The following is a 21,997-nucleotide window of genomic DNA, read 5'->3' as shown; positions in this document are numbered from 1 at the left end:
AATTTGGTTTTAGACAAGGTCACTCAACGAGCACTGCTCTTTTAGATTTCACAAACACTCTTGCCAATGTTTTTTAACAGAAAAAGTTTGTAATTGGAATATTTCTGGACCTTTTAAAGCCGTTTGATTGCATTGATCACCATATATTATTGCAGACACTAGAATATTACGGTATCAGGGGAAATATACACAATTGGTTTAAAAGTTATCTTTATAATAGAAAGCAGTTTGTATGTATTGACAATGTATCATCTGATCAACTTGATTTAACTGTCGGAGTGCCACAAGGGTCAATCCTCGGGCCTTTGCTCTTTTTAATATTTGTAAATGATTTTCAATATGTTAGTAAATATTTTTGTCCAACTATGTTTGCAGATGATACTAATTTATTTATTTCAGGTCAAAACTTAATGAAACAAATGTTATTGTCAATACTGAATTACAAAATGTTTACAAGTGGTTTATATCTAACCGTCTCATAATTAATTTTGACAAAACTTCATATATGCTTTTTAAATCTAAAATATATTCATTACATAACTCTGATATGCAAATTCAGATAGGTGATGTCAATATGAAAAGAGTAGAGCATACAAATTTCTTAGGTATATTAATCGATGAAAAACATACCTGGAATGAACATGTTAATAATATATCGTCTAAGATAGCTAAGGCTATTGGTGTTTTAAACCAAATTAAACTTGTCGTGCCTTTTAAAGTATTAATGATGCTATACAATTCAATGATTTTACCCAATTTGTCTTACTGTAATATTGTCTGGGGAAACTGTGGAATTACTATTTTAAACCGATTATACATACTACAAAAGCGTGCAATTAGGGTTATGTGCAATGCTCCACCTTTAAGTCACAGCTCTCCTCTTTTCAAGAAAATGAATGTTTTAAATGTTTTTCAAATTAATCACCTAAAAGTTGCCATATTTATGTATTCTTATTTCAAAGGTATACTGCCAATGAGTTTTAATGATCTTTTTACTAAGAATAGTGCAATACATTCATATAGTACTAGGGCACAAGGGGATTTACATTTACCTTTCTTAAAACTTAATTTCTCAAAAACTACCATTGCTTTCATTGGTTCTAAATGCAGGAATAATATTCCAGATGAACTTAAATTATGTCTGACTTTGTTAACATTTAAACGTAAATACAAGGCTTATATACTGCGTGTAGATTTTTAATATACTTAGCATGTTTATTTTTTTCTTCGTAATCTTTTTTTTTCATATCAATTTTCTATTCTCATCTTTTTCCTATCTCTCTCCCTTTTCTTTCCAATCACCCTCTCTCAAATTTATGCCTGTCTGTTTCGCACTCCCTGTATCTCATGATATAAATGCATCTTTTTACTCTTATTCTGGGATTGCCCTCGATAAGCGTCTTTGGCTTTTTGGCAATTTCTCCGTATTCAAATTACATAATTATGTTCTGCTTCTTTGGTTGTTTTTTGTAGCTTTTGGTACTGGTATTTTTGTATTTTGTCATTTTTAATTAATTCTTGTTTGTATTTTTATCATGTTTTATATTGTACAATTTTAATTTGAATATGGAAATAAATGAATTGCATTGAACTGATTCATAAACAGAGGCAGTTCAAGAATATTATTGTTTTAAATCATTTATTAATTTATTTATTTGTATTTTCTTATTGATTTATTGATCTATTTTCATTAGGCCTACCATCATGGTTAAAAATTTTTCTCTCATTTTCTCTCATCATTTGGAAAATCAGGGGGGGGGGTAGAACCCTGCGCCCCCTGAAGTGATGATGTAGACCCGTCCCATATACAAATACATTAACAGGCCAATAATTTAGGCCTTTACTTCACTCAATAACAGCATAGCGTTATATGAAACAAAATCACTTCCTCATAGCACAACACGCAGCTGTCTGTGATTGGACTCAAGAGGGTGTTAGTCATATTTGTTGAAAATTAATATGTTTCTATGTAATAAAGGCAAACAAAAACAAAAAGCTCCAAAGAAATTAAAATACGCAATTTTTTCATTTGTCTCATTAACAATTGTTTTCTTCAAAATGATTTTCTTTATATTTAGGTTCATTTTCAAATTGATGCCGAAAAGTCATCACAATTTACGAAAACTAATTCCGTTTACTCTGTTCACCCGGCAGTCTTTAGGTCTAAACATCTCAAAAGGCCTACCTTTCGTCCCCCATGTATTCCAGTATTATCAATAATGCATTGCACAGTTAACACAAAATCATGCAACGCGTCTTATATTCTTCAAGAGTCTAATCTTATGTAAACAACAACTGTTTGATTTTTTTCCAATAGATATTTGAATTAATCAAATTTTTTTTTTTCAAGATTTCTTCTTCAAAATGTAATAACAAAAAAATTGACAATTTCACATCATAAACTATGTAGCTAGTGTTGTAGTTAGAGAGCATAATCAGATCTTGCTCAAATAACGAAAATTACTGCAATGTTTGATACATAAATGTATGCACATCGATTGCCACATTAAAAAACAACCATATCCCTATACTCGCAATATTGTGGTATACGGCTAATGTTGCTCATATGATATGGACAGACGCAATTTATGAGTCACGCAGGCGCAAATCAGTTTTCAACTGTAACTCACCGTCCCATCACAGAATTGTTCATGTGCTCTTTTATATCAGACAGATGTGTTTTTTTTTCAGAAAATCAAAGACCCCAGGACACTAAGTTGGTTTTAAATAATTTATCGTCTGTTTAAGATGAAAATTAATATACTGCTTGATGTTTCTTTATAAGGATTGAACGACAATTGAATTTGGATATTCATGGACAATTTTCGAATATCGAAATCAATATCTAAAATAAGTAATAATTGTCTCTTAACAGGCAATAATGGCAATGGTTGCTTCTGCTTATAATAAGCACCCCGTGATCCTGATCTTAACAGCAATGATTTGGACGCAGTGGATGCATTTAGGTGAGTACATCTATGCAGGGACGGATCCAACATAAGGGGGGGGGGTGCAATAAAAGAACAACGACAAACGAAAACAATTTTATATCTTCCTTGGGGGTGCGTTTTCCGTACTATTTTGTAGATGTGCTTTGCCTTGAAAGCTAGTAAAAAGCTTTAATATATCGCTAACATGGTATTTATTGATAGTGGCATTCATGCTTGAATCTGCTTTACCAAAACATACTATGCCAGCACCTTTACCCAGTAATTTAGCATAATATTTATATCGGGGTCTCTTTTCATGGATGTTTCATGGATGTGCGTTTTATAAATAATAATAATATTCTTTTTAAAAGACAAGTCCATCCCCAACAAAAAATTGTTTTTAATAAAAAGAGAAAAATCCAAGAAGTGCAATATTAAAAATTTCATCAAAATCGGATGTAAAATAAGAAAGTTATTACATTAAAAATTTCTCTTTATTTCACAAAACAGTTATATGCACATCCTGATCGGTATGCAAATGAGGGTACTGATGACGTTATCCACTCACTATTTCTTTAGTATTTTATTATAAAATATTATAAATTTCTCCTCATTGTTAAGTGAAACAATAATTAATTCCTCCCTGAACATGTGAAATTACTAGTAGCATTGTTTATTACTATATGGTTCAGGCAAAATGGTCCTTATTGTCAAATCTGCAAAAATTGAGATAATGTATAATTCAAGCAATAAAAAAACAAAAGAAATAGTGAGTGAGGGACATCATCGTCTGTTTCATCTGCATGTCACTGAGTTGCGCATATCACTGTTTTGTGAAAAATAAGCGAAACTTTAAAATGTCATAACTTTCTTATTTTACATCTGATTTTTATGAAATATTCAGTGCTATGCTAGTTTGATTTTTTTTCTCTATTTATTCGAATCAGCATTTTTATGGGGTGGACTTGAACTTAAAAAAAAAACTCGATATATATAATTCCCCTTTTATCAAATTTGGGTGACAATTAAGAGATTCTAGGAAATTTATGCTTGAATTTTACCCAAGTAATTTTTTAGTACTGGTTGTTCAGAGTTTGCTTTCTAATTTTTTTTTTACATATCTAGCAGTGACAGTTGCTCAGCAAACAGTCGTATCAACGCCTGACCATCTATCCGCCAAAGAAGGAGAAACGGTGACATTAGTTTGCAGTTACGAGCCTAAGACGGATGATTTGTATTTTGCCTCTCTCTCATGGCAAATGGGTTTAAGTGTGTTAGCAGCGTACAGTTGTCCTAATGCTTGCATCAGATCGAACCAAAATCCAGACCATTATTCTTTGGAGGTTGATTTAATTTCCAGCGGCAATTTGACAATCAGAGATGTCTCTTTGGAGGATGACAATGTTTATCAGTGTATAGTGACCTCATTCTATGGGACTGCTGGGAGTACATCTCGCCTCATTGTAAATGGTGAGTAATATTAATTTCCCAGGAAGGGGGGGGGGGTCAATGTCATTGGAGAGTGGACAGTATCGGCGAGAAAAAAAGAGACTAGGTGCACAATAACGCCAAAATGAGAAAAAGACTGCTAAATCACGATGGCCTAAAACGCCAAAAGAGTATGTAATTTTCAAATCTGGTGGGACATCTGCACAAGAATGCCTGGTTAGGGTGTGCAAATCTGGGACATCTCGGGGGAAATCTGCGTCTAGAATGTCCTAGCGGCTTGCCCTTGAATCCTCCCCTATAGGGTGTTTTTTCAGGACGATCCTCGCAGATGCTGTCCACTGGTCAATGGCAGTGACCCCCTCCCCACCCGTCGGCGAGGGTAGGCTATTTGTTTGGGACAATGACTGATGACAATGACTTTTTAATGAAGTTCAAATGTCTTTTTGTTCTCTTTGATTACTGCATGAATTATTTATATGAATCATCTCTTAGGGGATATATATATATTTTAAAGCACTTGTATCATTCCATGTTATATGCAAGTTAATAGCTTTTTATCATTACTACATCATTATCATTTGGGCTACGCAACATACGGAGTAACATAAAGAGTTGTTTGTATTCTTATAAAGTAAGGACTGTTATCTGTCCTGTGTATAGATACCCTCTCTGATTTTAGAGCAAACGTTCCGAATTAAATACCAAGTGCGGGAACAGACCTGATTTCCGTTGGAACATTAAAAGAACCTGCTGATGAACTACACACCTAAAGGCAACCTCCTGAAAAATAATGATAAATACCAAGAAATAAGAATGTTAGATTGCATTAAAGGTCTACCCTATAATGCCAAGATTTTTTTTATAAGAAAAATGTGGAAAACCAAAAAAGCATTGTATTTGAAAATGTGAAAATTTAAGGCATTTCATAACACGTGTAGAGCTTTTGTTGGGTTTCAATAATATGCAATATATTGTAGAATGAATTATCATCTAAACTTGTTTTATTCTGAAAAGGGAAGTAACTATTTTATTATCCACTGGTTTGGGATATTTGATATTTTTTTTACATTTGAAACTCTACTGAAGTTCTTTACAGTGTAATGATTTTGTCATTTCTTCTTATCACTGTTCCAAAGTTAATAGGCCTACGTGAAACTGTAATGCAATATCGAGGGAACAATTATAGCAACTGGCAACAACTTTCCAAGTCAATTTAAAATGCCATACCCACAACAAATTAAAGCAAATATCCGATGATATGACGATGTGAATGTTGATCTTTGTAATACAGAGTAAATGATGTAAATGAAGTCTTCACTTTCAAGGGGGGGGGGGCACACTTCCATTTTAACAGCATTTTTACATCACAGATTTTAATTTTGCCTCTCAAATGGGGGGGGGGGACACGGGCCGGCTTCCCCCCCCCCCCCCATGGATCCGCCAATGCCCACAATTATCTTTAATGAAATCACGTTCTTTTTACTTGCTCCCCCTAGTTCCACCTGTAAGCATAGAACTCTCGGACACAATGACATCTGTTGGCCACGGACAAGGTGTTGTCGTCCCCGTCCTGTCTGGCCAAACACACACCTTTACCTGCACAACTCAACCCGGTGCCAACCCCCCTGCAGACCTCGAGTGGACGTCCACCACCGCTCGTATCACCCAGGATGATACGGTTGACCAGCCAGTGACCGGTAGTAAGCTGACGATGTCCAGTAGAGAGGTGACCTTCATTCCATCGATGGCTGACCATCTGACAGCGGTCACTTGTGAAGCGTCACATCCCGCTTTTGTGACACCGTTGACCAAATTCATTCAGCTTGATGTACAAGGTAGGCCTGAAACTAGCCCCAATCCTCTTACACACACACACACACAACCTCATCCACGTACACACCAACGCCCTTACTCACACAAATAATGAACCATAGCAACATATTTCTTGATAGAGCCTTTATCATATTATTGTGTAAATTAGACAATATATAGCAAGTTGGGGTTTATAAATTTTAGTATTTGGATTTGTATTTAATCCTAATGAAAATACATATTATATCAATAAAACAATCAAGTTTTGACATGACGTCTGCTGATGATATTTAATCAGGAAAATTAAAGTAATTAAGGAAAAAAAAAGAATGACACTCATTTAAAAAATGCCTTCGAGTAATACAAAATGTAAAAAAAAAATGATTAATACCATTTGTATTACCACACGTTGTTGAAAGACATCCAACGACGTTGATCTTGAGTACATTTTTGACCAAGATTTAAATATATATACCTGTATATCCCTTGCCATCGTCCTGTGGGGATGTTTCACCGTCACCCCCCCCCCCCCCCTCCCCTTCCATCGAGATATCCATGGCCCTTCTTTCATCAGTACTGTCATTGTTCTATCCAGTGCCACCAACGAATGTGACCATCGCTTTCAATGCCGCCATCATTTCTAACGGTGGAACACTAACCCTTGATGAAGGCTCCGCGAACATCGTCACCTGCAAGAGCATTGGAACAAGACCAGCCTCTGCAATTACATGGTACCTCGATGGGGTACATGTAACGTCCGGGGTCCGTACACCGGAGTATTCCCCAAGTGCTAACGACAGTCGCTTACAGGATGCGTCAAGTAGCATCATCATCCAACCTTCTAGAGAACATCATGGACAGTTTCTGCGCTGCCAAGCGACCACCTTTGGCATCAGCCGTGGCGTTGGTATTAGACTCTCCGTCGATGGTACGATGAAATTCTTAAGCTGACCTCCTAAGAAATTTAGATATTATAACATATCACATGAATCTTTCCCTATACATAACAGAAAAAAATTGTTTATTAGTGAGTACGGAAATTAAAAAATCCAAAATTTTGTGTAGACCTACTACCACTCTATTTCATTAAACTGGCATATCAGAATCTAACGTTTCTCTCCAAAATATGTCCCTCTCTTTCTTGGCATCGGCGTATGTTAATAGACCGTATACCAGTGGCATCACTATCAGCCCTGAGTGGAGTGTCACGCCTTGGTGTACACGTAAACTCATTCCATTTATAGTAAGCGCGATTTACTCTAAAGCATGCTTGTTAAGAGTGCGGCCTAAAATTATTACTGACATGTCCATCATAATATGCGGAAAAAAACACATTTAATTATCTTTCAAACGCTATTGCATAACCTTGTTTAGAGTCTAGCATTTAGATCTATGAAACAACTGAGATCAAATTATAGCAAGACAACAGGTAATCTAAGTCTGGTGGGAAGACTAGTAGTTCAAGTTTTCAGTACTCTCTCCATGATGATCTTGAATGCAGCTATTGCTATTCGAGACCGGTCGCTGGATTTCCTTTTAACATCTTCCATCAGATGTGGCCGTGCTACATAAGGTTGTGCTACATATAATTAAGTAAACTCTGCAAAACCACCAGTTACATCATGGCTGCATTCGCTTCAACTGTGGCATTTGTGATGTCTTCGAGAAGACAAAAACAATTTTTTTTTGCGGTTTATCAGCAAACATTTCTTCTTCCCACGACTACAGCGTTAATTACATTTTGTAGTTATTTGTCGTAGTAACTATTCACAACAGCATCATCTGCATATCTTTTACATTGATTGACTACTCCGATGTTGCATCAAAACTAATTCTTAACAGTCGAGACTTCATAATCTTCCCAAGATGATTTTATATTTTAAAAAGTCATGATTCTAAGATATCAATACCCTCAATAATCATCACAAATTTTCGATAAGTAATATAACTCGGCATAATCAGTAGGTGACACTGTTTCCTTCCCCATTCTCTGATCATGATCATCTGACCCATTGGTAAAATCAGTGATACGTCTTCCGTACTATCTTTGGTAGATGGTAACTTAGTATACAGGGGAACAGTTTCACAAACCATAGTTTCAGTTATTTCCATTTATCTATTTCCTCTCAGCCAATTAGATACAAGGATTTTAGTAGCTTATAACAGTTGTCACCAGAAAGACACTTGGTCGATTCTTCACTCGTCTTGAAACATTTACGAATACTAACAAAGAACCGTGATGTCGCTTCCTTATATTTAACGTGTGTCTGACCAGGTCCACCTGACCCACCAGTAATCAGCGGTATCCCAGACGCCATCAATGAAAACCAGGAAACCTCTATCACTTGCGAAGCCGACAATGGCCACCCATCCCCCTCCTTTCAATGGTTCATTGGGACCAGGAACATCAGTGCGCATGCAACGCTTCAGGTATCCGCAGACGCCAGCAACCGTATTGACGCCTTGAGTCAATTGCGGTACCTGCCTCTGAGGGAGGACAACGGGCTGGTGTTGCAGTGCAGTGTCATCCATGACCAGCTCTCGCAGCCGATGAGAGTGACGAGTGATACCCTAGTGGTCAATTGTAAGTTGTGGGATTGTATTTTGTGGGATTGGGATGTGATGGAGGTGTACAAGGGTAGCGATGGTTTTATTTATACCATAGTGATACACATTGTATTGGGGTCCTTTAATGCACCTGTATATTCTTCTGCTTCTCTGAACTATTTATCAAACTTTCGTTTAAATCCTTATGAATTATCTGTGCCTTTGCATCACAACTTTATAAAACAGATCTCTGATAACTATTTTGTACTATCTACGATTAGACTGTCCAACAACCGTTGAGGTAACCATCTGTCCTGATGTTGAAGCGGGATCATCAGAGGTCATTGTTTGTAGATCCGGGGCCAGCAATCCTGCATCTAATCTAGTCTGGATCCAAGGTATATTTCACTTGCAAACATTTAGGAGAGGGTCATTTCCTACATGGTCACAAAACTGTAATAATTATATTAATGAAATGAAACTTTTGCATGTAACATTTAATAAAATATTCCTAAGCATTGCATTCTATATTACCCTTGTGTCAGCATGGCTAGCCTCCTAAGGCACTCCAATCCCATTTATTATACTTCAAGTACAAGTTTAGTATAAAGATATCAATTCAGATTAATGATGACATTCCCAATTGCCGGAACCCTGCATAAAGGTGATTTATTATTGAATATTCCTAATGAATAAACAATATCCACACCAAGCCTCTAGCAAGGGGGCCTTCGGTCGAACCCCCCCCCCCCCCATTTTCAAAAGCAAAATTATGGGAGTTAAACAGTGTTTCTTTGACGAAATGGCAACCAATTTCTACTGATGAACTGTTAAATTTTGTACAAACTTGACTATTTCATTTGATTTCCAGGCAGGGGCAAAATTACATAAAGATAAATAGCTTCCAATTGCTTTATTTATGAAAAAATAGGATATCATAATTATGTAAATACAGTTTTAGCTACCAAGACTTGTGTTTCAATGCCATTTTTTCTCTTTCTCTTGTTTATTCTTTTTTGATCACCTGCATGTGTTGATGCCCGTGTGCCCCGAGTGTATAAGGAGCGATCTGAATGTTGGGAAAGAGAGAGAAAAGGACAAAATTAACTGATAAAGTAAATTTGCAATTGTTGCGCTGTCAGGAGAATGACAGGGAAATGGAATTTTTTATTTATCCCCTGTTATTCATATAATAGATTGAAAATATTTCATTTCACATTATTTTTTGTTCGACAGAATAAAAATTACGGACGCTTAAAATTTAACGATATACAAAAAATGTACAAAGCTTATTCAAACTATAAATGGTTTGAGACTAAGGACGCAATTAATGTTGTGGGTAGCCGTTGCAAGTAAATGGGAAATTTGTTTACTTTATTTTAAATCAAAATAATAGAAAGTAATAATTGTTATGAAATAAAACATCAGGCATAATTGTACTGTCACACTTGCTGTAGGGGTTGTAACCATTAATGAGCCAAACGACTTGGAGATTTACTATGAGGAGAGCTCCGAACCATTAGGAACCCATACCACTCTAAGCTACATGAGAAACTTCACTCGACAAGACTACAGACAGAACTTCAAGTGTTGTACCATTGTCGGTCCATCATGTGACTCTACCGTCTGCTCAGAACCTTGCGTTCCTGATGTCAAATGTGAGTAGGGGATACAGTTTTCCAACTGAACAATCATGACCTGGGTCCCGTAACAGGTTAGCGATTCATCGTACGCTTGATTTTCACGATTGATTGTACATTGTAGTCAATGGAATCAATCGTAGAAAAATGTTCTACGATCATTGCTAAGTTTTGTGTTACGGGCCCCTGAATACTGTCTAAGTGTGTGTCTGGATATAACGTAAAAGGTTTGTTCAGCCTGGAGTCGGTCTCGTCGCGCTGACTGTTGCCATGGTGGCATTTGGTCTTTTCACTTAAGATACAGGGGCCGCGAAAACGGGGCTGTAGGGGCTGTTGGGCCCCCGCACTTGTATCAAAACCGTTTAAAAACGTAAAAATTACCATCTGATTAAGATTTTTTGGCATGCTCAGCCCCACTTTCGGCTCATTCCCCCCCCCCCCCTTCTTTCAAAACCATTCCGCGGCCCCTGTTATGTCTGTTGATCTCAAAAATTGTTTCAACAGTGGAAGCAAGATAATGATAATCTTATCTTAATTGCCTGACTTCACGAGTAAATCTAAAACACAATTTTCTGGTCGGGTTTCCTAACAAAATTATTGAGCACCAGTTTATGTTGAAGCAAGTTTTCAGATATATATTTGCTTATAACACTACTAAGAACAACTAATATAATGCCATAATTACCACTAAGTCTAAGAACATCTGTTAAATGCTCAGCGTTTCAAAGAATAAATTAATGCCATGTCATTGTCCTTACCTTACCTGGGTTGAGTGCAGCACAGTATTGATAAACTCGTTGCTGTATAATGCAGGATAAGATTCAAGGATCTTCTACATTGAACTGGTTTTGTTCTCGTTGTTCTAAAATATAATAATTCCTAGCAACGCGACCTGAAGAAACTGTATTTTATACATTTATTCGAATTTTGTCATACGTTCTTCTGGTGGTTTATATGCATTTACCGATGATGTGCTGCTATCATCGCTCTCCACAGTTCCACCAGAAGAACCCATTATCTCCAGAAGCATAACTGCTCGCCAAATTTTCGAGGGCGTTGCGGACCTAGAATTCATCTGTAGAGCCGAAGGCAATCCCAGACCGGCTCTGACCTGGGTGATGGCGGACAACGAAGGTTTGATGCTTGACCAGATGACCAAAGAGGATGGCTCACAGATATTAAGGTTCAGAGATGTAAGAAGACACCATGTAGGGGTGTACAGATGCATCGCTAATAACAACATTCCACCAATGAGCAGCAATTATGGTCAACTTGTCGTGCTATGTAAGAGGACATTGCTTATAAATGTAGCCACATTAATAGAAAATGTCGAATTAATAAAGGCAAGCAAATACTTCATAATCGAACTCAGTACTTCACAATCGAAGCCAGCTACAATTCATTAGATGTTGTATTATTAAGACATGTTTGCACTTTAACAGACGTTGGGGAAAAGAATTATCCCATATCAGGAACATACATGTAGGATAAAATATTTGGTCCAAAGTTTTTGTTAGTTTTTTTTATACGGGTACAGATTTACACAACATTATGCAGTCTTATTTTGCACTATCTTACCCAACATACATGTTCCGTCGTTAACCAATGATTAGGTAAAACATGTGCGCTGCATTTGTATATCATACACCTACAGACATTCTCCCACATAGTGGCCTAATCAACAAATTTGTTTTATCAAGCGGCTGTATACATGGCCATGATACACCGTTGGTACAAAAGAATAGAAAGGTCTACCATAAAAAAGTAAAGATGTGCATCAGCATCAGTTTCCATTCATAAAGATATAATATTTGGATCTGCTACCTTTTCAGTTACGCCCACCTTTCTAAGCAATGACAACCTCCGGGAAACGGCCGACGAGGGTCAAAATGCCACTCTAACCTGTGTCATAAAAGCCAACCCAAGCCCTGTTGTCAACTGGGAGAGGCTTGGCAACCATTCCGCACAGCTCTTTGACAGGACGCTGGTGGTGAATAATGAGATGAAGTACAGTGATTATGAGAGCACAGTCACGAGTACCTTGAAGATTTTCGATGTGCAGCCCGACATTGATCACGGTAATTACAGGTGCACGGCAGTTAACGTCGTAGGAAGAGTTGAAGCTGTCATTAATCTCAACGCAACATGTAAGTCCATCAAACATGTCTGGTAAGCACGAGTATTATGCAAGGAATATAAAGTAAAACATTGACCTGCACATTTTACACCGGGATTTTACAAAGAAGGGGGAACTACTAAAATAGGCCTCGAGCCGTGCGCGGGTTTACTCCAATCTCGTATTCTCCTCGGGTCTCCTCCTTTATACCAATCGATTATCATTGATTATCTCTCTCTTTTTTCTCCTTTCCTTTCAAGTGGGCTCTGCTCATAGGCCCTTAACCGATTTTGCATAGGCTTAATTTTGAATTAAAAATAATGGTCACAACCGATCAACTAGTTTAAGTGGCCTCCAGATGGGGGGCCTTGGGGCGCTTAACCCCCCCCCCCCCAAAAAAAAAAAAAAGAAGAAGAAGAAAACGAAAATGAATAAATAAATGAGTAAAATGAAAGTTACGATCGAGAAAGAAGGTGGAATAGAAAAAAAAGGAAAGAGTATATGGTCTCTGAATATTAAGTCAAAATATATCACAAAATTTGATTTTTGTAATAAGAATGACGAAATCTTTGCTCGCTTGCTTGCAACATTTTATACCTGCACCATGTTTCGCCCCCTCAATTTTTTTTTATTCATTACGCCACTGATTAGTTAATATCGACTTTGTACATGTACGTCTGTATACAGCTATCCCTGACCCCCCTTCTCTGATGTTCGTCGAGCACAATCGGACTACATCTTCAACCCTCTTCGTTACTTGGCAACCCGGTTTTGATGGTGGACACCGGCAAGCATTCACTCTGCAGTACTGTCCGAACAACACCCAAGTGGATGAGGATGGTTGTGGTGCTCTCATCAACCGGACAGGAACATCTTGTAGGCTGGTTGGGCTACATCCATCCACTTGGTACCGGTTGACCATGTGGGCAGTCAATAGATTGGGCACCAGCAGTGCAGTAGAAACCATGGCTTCCACAAGTGGTAAGTTCCTTCAGAAGTGAGATGAATCCGACAAAGTCCTGGGCCCCGTTTCACGAATCTTGTTATAGCATTATGCAAAAACAGTTACAAGCTACTGAAATCGTTCAATTTGATTGGCTGATAAGATTTTTATAGACATTGTGCACTTTTTACTATAACAATATGAAAAGAGGTGTGTGTTTGGGTGTGATCTTTCATAAGTTTTTTTTTTACCCCCGACAGTTCCCTTTTAAGGGGGGGGGGGTGTATCCCCACCCAACACCTCGGTAACATAAAGAGTGTATTTTATTTTGTCTGCTTAATGTATAAACTTGTATTATTCATATATAGAGTTGACATCCTTTTTTTTCTTAGACTCTACGGCACCGAGGCAAACACCAGTCTTACCAATCGCCCTTGGAGTGACGGGTGCTGTTGTTCTAATCCTACTTACCGTACTGGTTGCAATGCACTTCTGTGGGGCGTTAGGCTGTAGGAAACGAAAAAAGGGCAAGTTGTTTAATTTTGTCAACTTTAACCATAATACCGACGTTCACATAAAGCCTTAATTTTACAATGCCGAAACCAGGACTGTGTAGAGTGAAGTGATACAAATCCGGTAGAACTCTAGCTTTTTTAAGAGAGGGTACTGTTTTTGAAAAAAAAAATGAAGGTGATTTGGGTTTTTTTTAAATGACAAGCCAAAAAACCATGGATTTCACTTTAAAATGAAATTGATTTTGGTCAGAAAAAGAATTGACAAGCAAAAGCGAAAAGGTTTTTATTCCAAAGTTGAAGGTGATTTTGGTTAAATTTCTACTTTTTAGCTTACCAACCCCCAACCCCATTTCCTGAGGGTGCTGCCTATGATGGATAACATACGCAGCACCCCCCCCCCCCAGCCCCCCCCCCCCTCCATAAATCTTGGCGTGCTTCAGCATCCCCCGCTTCCCAGTGCCAAATTACGGTGGAACGGGTTAAGAAAGCGGAGATTTTGTTACGAAGCGTGTGCTGTATAGGTCCCTTTTTTATAACCTATAATCAGGGAATTATAATTGATGGAGAAATATACAGAGCTAAAAGTAAGAAGTAATAATGTTTACCTATTATTTTTGTCATGATTAAATATAAGAATCAACCGAACGAAATAGAGAATCATCAATAAGGGGAACAGTGCAGTGTGCCTACCCGCCTGGTTGACTGGAGTTGGAATAAAAATGATGATGCATGTATCAGGCAAAGTCCCCTCAGATCAGAAAGTCCGGACTAATTCCCTATACCTTTTTCTTTCCTTTTACATACATCTTACCTCATCTGATTCCGTACTTGCAGGGAAGGGAGAAGACATCCAACGTGGAAACCAAACGGTAAGTAGACATGGGGCCTGCCTTACAAAAAGTTGTGATTGATCCGTTCAACAGTACTATGGAAAGCCAGCAAAGTCAACATTCAAAATGCATGTTTGCTCAAAATTGTTCCTAGATATGAATGTATATCCATAAGTTCATTGATTTATTGACAGTTCGGTAGGTTCTCTTTTGTTTACAAAGGACATTTCGCATATTTCTTGTACAAAAAATTATGACACTGATGGATTTCCATAGAGTTATGATTGATTGGATCAATTGTAACTCTTTGTGAGATGGGGCTCTGTATTAGAGGCTATCATGGTATATTTTCTCATTGGTGTTTTATGTTTAATTTCATTAATTGATTTGTTGTCGTTATAAGTTCAACATTGAAAGGCACTATGAGATAACATTTAATACCGTTGTTTTTTTCATAAAGGTGGAGCAAAGAATCTACACAGACCTTAACAAGGACCGATCATCTCTATCACCATGCTCACCAGGCCCAACTACTAGCCTCTACATGGGTCTGAAGCCTATTCCTGGCGACCAAGATTACGAGTGCATTGGTTCTTGTATTACTCAAGATAAGTCTGGAACTGTCTATATGAATATTGAAAAGTCAGACCAAGTAACCGGGCAAAAGAAACGGAACCTTGAAAAATGTAGTCCTGGTCCTACACGAAAGGCACCCGCGGCTGCATACGGAAATACAGACGCCAATGTTTCTTACGAATGTATTAGTGCCGAGTATGACGATGCGTCTTCCGCCTTGCAAAAAGGTTTCAATACCTACATGGAAATAGGAATGTAAACATTTAGCTACCGTGTGTGCTGTATCCGTCCCCACTATGCTTAACCATCTAAAGGATGGAGGAACCGGGGCTAGGGTGACCCCGATCCGATTGACCGTCAGATTTTCGACACTATACCAATTATAATTTCCTTTGTCGGGTGAAGGTGGGTTTCGAACAATGACAAGCCGCCATGACAGGCGGCTCTATCTAACGGTCAATCGGATCGGGGTCGCCCTAGCCACTAACCCGTCTCTGTGGTCTAGTGGTTAAGGCACCGGCGTTCAAAGCTGGGGGCTCGGGTTCGATTCCCGGCAGAGACATTTTTCGGCATCACCAATTTTTCCAAAGGGTAGATAGCTCTGGGGAACATTGATTTAAGCTACGCCTACCATTGTTCTCTTCATCCATTTCTTTACAATATATATATATATATGTGTGTGTATATCTCATCAATCAGAAATCACTTCGAAAGGGCTTTGCTCAGCTTAATTACTACAAAACACACAACTACTTTACGCAGATGATAATCATGGTGAAAATATTCGTCTGCACCAAAATGCCCATATTGACATAATAAGTGCCTTTTTTCGCTTTGCCCCACCCCCCCCCCCCCAAAAAAAAAAAAAAAAACAACACACAAAAATATGTTCCGCCAGCCCTGAACCATCTATGGCTCAGCTAGGAAGTACTTAACGAAAAGATGACAAAAACTAAAAAACCGTGCAGGTCAATTGATTTTGTAAATAATCGTGCATTTCATAGGACCAATATTATATCGAATGCTTTAAAAATGACCCCTATTGGAATACCCTCGCTGAAAGGAGAAAATAATTAGCATAATCTAGAATAATGTTTAAATCCCTAAATGAAATGACTATACTGACTGTATTTCAGACTGCTTCAAAACATCCGCCTATGAATACAACCTGCGTTCTGGAGATATGCTTTTAACCCCTAAACCCCATACTGAATTTATGAAAAGGACCATCATTATGTAGAGGAGCCATATTTGTAATAATCTTCCTGCTCATGCTCGATCTTTTTGACAAACTTTTTTTGGGGGGGATTTCGAAGGATGGAGCTTAACGGCGCCATTTGTAATAACTTTTGGTGTATTTTTATGCTAATTATATGTATAAATATAAACAATTATGTGTTTATATACTACTGTTACTATTTCGAGTATAATGTTTTCCTCGTATATATGAACTCTGCTATGTTTATATTTACCTTTCCTTGACTCTCTTCTCACCCTATCTTTTATCTATTCTTCTTTTTTACTGGAACAACAGTGCCGTGGTTGGCACAGCTAGCTAGTAATGACTAATTCAGCATATTCGATTTGTTTTTATAAATATTTTGTAACTGTACTATGTAAATAATGTAAGACTTTTTGTATAATTGTGTTTGCTCTTAATGTTTTATTCGTGAAATAAATGTTTCTACTACTACTACTAATTCTACTACGGTACTACAGTAACTACTACTGCTACTACTACTATGCCTACTAAAACATGTAAATGGAAACTTACGTCTTTTTAGATTGTATCTATTTATAGCTTACTAGTAATCATGTTTGGTAAATATCCACGAAAGAACACGAAAAAAGATCTAAAACTGATGATGGTAAAACCTGCAATATATAGCATGCTAAATATTAATGTATTTTAATAGTTTTTTTTACAATTGCAGGATAATGACAAGTGTAAATGGTTTTGTACGAAGAAACGAATAACAACAAATAAAAACATAAATAAAAACAAAAAGTCGGAAAAATTTAATATACAAGAAAAATACATTATGATACCGAATATTTTTTTGATTAAATAGATCAGAATCCGGTAAAGAGTTTACCAAAAGTATCACTTTTGTGCTGCTTTGTAAATTATGAATTATAATTTCGTGCAAAAATTAGCAGTAGAAATAAATTAGTGTCGTTTGTGTCGATCTTTCGTCGTGATCAAACAGCCCCCTTCCTTTCCCCCTCCTCCGTCTTTACAATAGGTTTAATATGCGAGAGATTTGAATTGCACTGAGTGTGTGCTCACGGGTGAGAGGAATGCGAAGGTAGGCCTATACTTTGCCCGCCTTTATTCATATGGAAAACAAGATGTGTGTAATGAGAGTATTCTGATAAATCTGAAAGGAACCATGTATTTAACTACTGTAGAATAAGAAGCATACTTTACAGTTTGGGAAAAACCTATTATATAATGATTTCAAATTTAATTGCACCGGCCGCCCACCCCTCGAGGCTACCATACCCACGAAATTCTGGATCCACCCCCAATGTCAATAATAACATCAATTCCCTATCTCTTTCAAGCTCGTTTAACAAGTGATGACCGACATTTCGAACTGGATGAGACCATCGTTGTAATATGGGTTTGAAGGAGTAGGGAGCTCTTTCATTTGTCACCTACCACGTCAGGCTAAACCGACGCAACACCACCATATGATCGTCTGATGCAGAAAGGTGTTGGGATGCAGAGCATGCTATCCGTCATTATAGCCTTACACCTGCCTGCCCTGGGGCCGGTTGCAGAAAGAGTTGCAATCAATCGTAATACTCTATAAATCATGCGCAACCTGATTTTCAACCAATCAACAGCGCGCATTTGGGACTTGCGATTGATTTTTTGTCTTGCGTTTAAACGAAACTCTTTCTGCAACGGACCCCAGGCTGGTCTGAACCATTGATGATAGCTCCCTTTCTGAGGACTCAGTCATGCCGGTGAAACAGACCACGTCTTATGTAGGTTATTTTCAAGGTGACACCACATGTGATCCTGAGACAATTGCTCCGAGTTTAATTTCGTGTAAGACGTAGGGTTAGGGTTGCAATAGGGATTTATGTTTAGGATTTAGAGTTAGGTTTAGGATAGGGTATATTGTTAAATCCAAGATTAAAGTTGGTCATTTCATTCGTGTTTGGAATTTATAGCGGAGCAATCGTTGCAGCGGCGCGCCGGAGTATAAAATGCCATGGAACACCTGTCTCGGGACACAGTCATGCCGGTGAAACAAACCACAGATGCTTAGGTTATTTTCAAGGCGACACGACTTTTGCTCTTGCGACAACTGATCCGGTAAAGATAGGGTTAGGGTTGCAATAGAGTATAGGTTTAGGGTTGGGTTTAAGATATAGTACAATACAGATATATCCAAGATTAAAGTTATCAATTTAGACAATATGTTGACTTTTGTTCTATATACATATATACACATGTATTTCAGTAAGTCTGTGTGTATGTCCTGCAGGTTGCTTGTCTCTTTGAACATATTTTCTTCCTTGTTTAATACTTTCTCATTGTTTGTATTTATTGTATTTGTTACTTGTATGCAGGGCCCCCAAGAAAAACAGTGCTTAGTCCACTGATGGGGTTACCCTGGGTAAACAAAACGAAATAAATAAAAGTTGGTAATTCCATCTGTGTGTGGAATTTATAGCGGAGCAATTGTCGCTGGAGCAAATGTCATGGAACTCCTGTACTCGGGCCACAGTCATATCAGTGAACCAGACTCCTGAACGACCAAGGCTAATAGGTTATTACCAATGACATACCATCGGTCGGGTTGGATTCGGTTTTGTTCGTGTGATTGGAGCATAAGCGGTGAGGGCTCCATCATGACATTTGCTCCGGCGACAATTGCTCCACTATAAATTCCACACACTAATGGATTGACCAACTTCAACACTGGATTTAACACTGTACCCTTTCTTAAACCTAACCCTATATCTTTTAGGCGAAATAAAGCCCGAAGCAATTGTCGCCGGAGCAAATATCATGTCGCGTCACCCTGACAACAGACCGACCAAATTAAGCCAATAGGTTGTTTTAAATGGCTCATACCATCGGTCGGTTTGGATTCGGTTTCGTTCTTGTGATTGGATCATATAGTGTGGCGAGACCTACATGTAGGCCTACTTATTTTGTGTGAGCATGAAGGGTAGATATAAGGGGTGGGGTGGGAAGACGGGAGAGTGGGTTCTATGCCTGATAGCGGGAGTGTGTGTGTGTGCGTAAGAGAGCGCGTGTGTGTGTTTGGATTGGGAAAGATATTTGTGTGGGTGTCTATGTACAGGTCTGGAGAGAGGTGGATAACAATGTGACACTTTTAGGAAGGGAATATCGTATTTTTATTTGGGGTTGGGGATTGCAATCTACATGTACCTTTGATAGCCATGTATGCACATTCCCAATTAGCCAATCCTGAAAAAGACCCGCTCACAATTTTGAAAAAGTATTTCTAATAAAATTTCGGGAATGGAGATAATAAAGAGAAAACCATCCATCATCACTCAATCATTATCTGGGTCCCGTTTAATAGAGACTTGCTATGATAAGAAATAGGGGTGTTGTGGCTCAGTGGATACGTCTCCGGACTTTGAACTACAAGTAGGTCCGGGGTTCGAATCACTAAGCGTCCTTTGGCAAGGCGTTTATCTACATTTCCCACTCTCCACCCAGGTGTAGTAAATGGGTACCCGGTAGGAAGGAATTCCTTGAGTGCTCGAGCGTCCGATCAGGATAGCCGTGCTAGAGCAGGGGTAGTAGTATGCAGCGCTTAGAGACAAATGTAATTTGTATAAAGCGCTGTATAAAATGTCGCATTAAATGCACAATTTTGATAACAAATGTCCCATCAGCCAATCAGAGTGAAGGACTTCAGTAGTTTTTAACTGGTATTGGTAACTTGTAATTTTTTTTTATAACAAGTTTCGTGAAACGGACCCAACGTCCATAACATCTTCACTGCTTAAGAAACGCATGTACTTCTCACTTTTCCAGTGATTTCTCCATCTATATCGACTCAATAATTATATCAATTTTCCACAAAATCACTGGATGTCATCTTTCTAGCAAATTGATCTGTTTATCATTTTTCTGACATGTGCGAGGTTATAATTTAGAATAAATTATCAGTTTTATTTTAAGGTGAATTGTTGTGATAATCCCGGCCATTCAAATGTATTACTGTACACACGCGTGGCCAAATTATTTCCAAACACCCCTAAACGAGTTTTTCTCTGTGTGCAAAATAACCCCCTAAACAAGTTTTTTTGCGGGCTTTATTTGCAAATTTTGACCCCTAAACAAGTTGTCGCTAGAATATGACACCGGGGAAAAAGCTTGGGGGAAAAAACGTACCCTAAACACGTTTGGCTAGTCTTTAAGAAAAAGCTTTGGAAAAAAACATACCCTAAATACTTTTGACCCTGCGATTGACCATTGACCAGTTTTTCAAAACTACCCCCTCATTTTTTTGAAAAACGGTGTTTTTGATACCCATAACGAGTGCACGCGCGGCCCGTGTCCAAAACTGAAAAACACCCCTTTAAATGCGTTTGTTTTGGTCACTCGTGTGTACAGCAATAATTTGACTGCCCCCCCCCCCCCCTGGGGTTATAATTGATGAATTAATTACCCTCCATCATTCAGTTTCAAATTAGTACTCATATTAACACTTTTCTAGCAATCTTACCGGCTCTATTCAATGTATTATTTTGAAACTGTATTTTATATTGTATATTTGAAACTTTTGTAAACACATTTCAGCCATTCACTGCTGTATGTGTATTGTTGTTTCTGAAATTAATCAACCATCAATATCACCATCATTTTCATGGTTAATATTATCATCATCACCCATACTTTTTATCTTAATCAGCCCTAACGTCCTCAGCTTTGCATTGGGCTTTTCAGAATTATGCCAAAGGTATCTTGGGTGTGATCCTTAATGCTTCAATGATGCGCACGACTACCACCATCATCATCGTTATCATCACCAACATTATCACCATTATCATCATCTCTATCATCATTATCATCACCATCATTATCATCATCACCATTATCATTATCATCACCTTCGTTATCATCATCACCATCACCACAATCATCACCATCATCACCACCATCATCACCACCACCATCATCACCACCATCATCATCATCACTACCATCATCACCATCACCACAATCATCACCATCACACTCATCACCACCATCATCATCACCATCACCACCATCACCATCACCACAATCATCACCATCATCATCATCATCACCATCACCACAATCATCACCATCATCATCATCATCACCATCACCACAATCATCACCATCATCATCACCATCACCACAATCATCACCATCATCATCACCATCATCACCACCATCATCATCATCACCACCATCATCACTACTACCATCATCATCATCATCATCACCACAATCATCACCATCATCATCACAGTCATCACCACCATCACCACCATCACCATCATCATCACCACCATTATCATCACAGTCATCATCATCATCACTCCTACTGTCATTACAAATACTCCAGGGCCTTGTTGCATAAGAATTTATTATTGATTTATGTATTT

General features: G+C 38.1%; 1 protein-coding gene across 1 annotated transcript; it reads left to right on the top strand.

Moving 5' to 3' along the window:
- Window positions 1-2,881: 2,881 nt before the first annotated feature.
- On the top strand, window positions 2,882-15,617 carry LOC135155262 (cell adhesion molecule DSCAM-like). Its single transcript, XM_064104188.1, has 13 exons — window positions 2,882-2,966; window positions 4,056-4,400; window positions 5,876-6,214; window positions 6,787-7,119; window positions 8,467-8,775; window positions 9,020-9,136; window positions 10,196-10,396; window positions 11,375-11,662; window positions 12,211-12,525; window positions 13,182-13,475; window positions 13,830-13,946; window positions 14,787-14,821; window positions 15,243-15,617. Exons 1-13 carry the CDS (start codon window positions 2,882-2,884, stop codon window positions 15,615-15,617), a joined length of 3,153 nt encoding a protein of 1,050 aa, XP_063960258.1.
- The last annotated feature ends 6,380 nt before the right edge of the window (window positions 15,618-21,997 follow it).

Source organism: Lytechinus pictus, chromosome 8 (assembly GCF_037042905.1).
Source record: "Lytechinus pictus isolate F3 Inbred chromosome 8, Lp3.0, whole genome shotgun sequence".
NCBI classification, from domain to species: domain Eukaryota; kingdom Metazoa; phylum Echinodermata; class Echinoidea; order Temnopleuroida; family Toxopneustidae; genus Lytechinus; species Lytechinus pictus.
Note: the sequence above shows the minus strand (reverse complement) of the source record. Positions and strands in the feature narration are given on the sequence as shown.

Coding starts and splice junctions, on each gene's coding strand:
- LOC135155262 (XM_064104188.1), top strand. CDS start 2,882: ATGGCAATGGTTGCTTCTGCTTATAATAAGCACCCCGTGATCCTGATC. Junction 13,947..14,786: donor CTTCTGTGGGGCGTTAGGCT/GTAGGAAACGAA, acceptor CCGTACTTGCAG/GGAAGGGAGAAGACATCCAA. Junction 14,822..15,242: donor TCCAACGTGGAAACCAAACG/GTAAGTAGACAT, acceptor TTTTTCATAAAG/GTGGAGCAAAGAATCTACAC.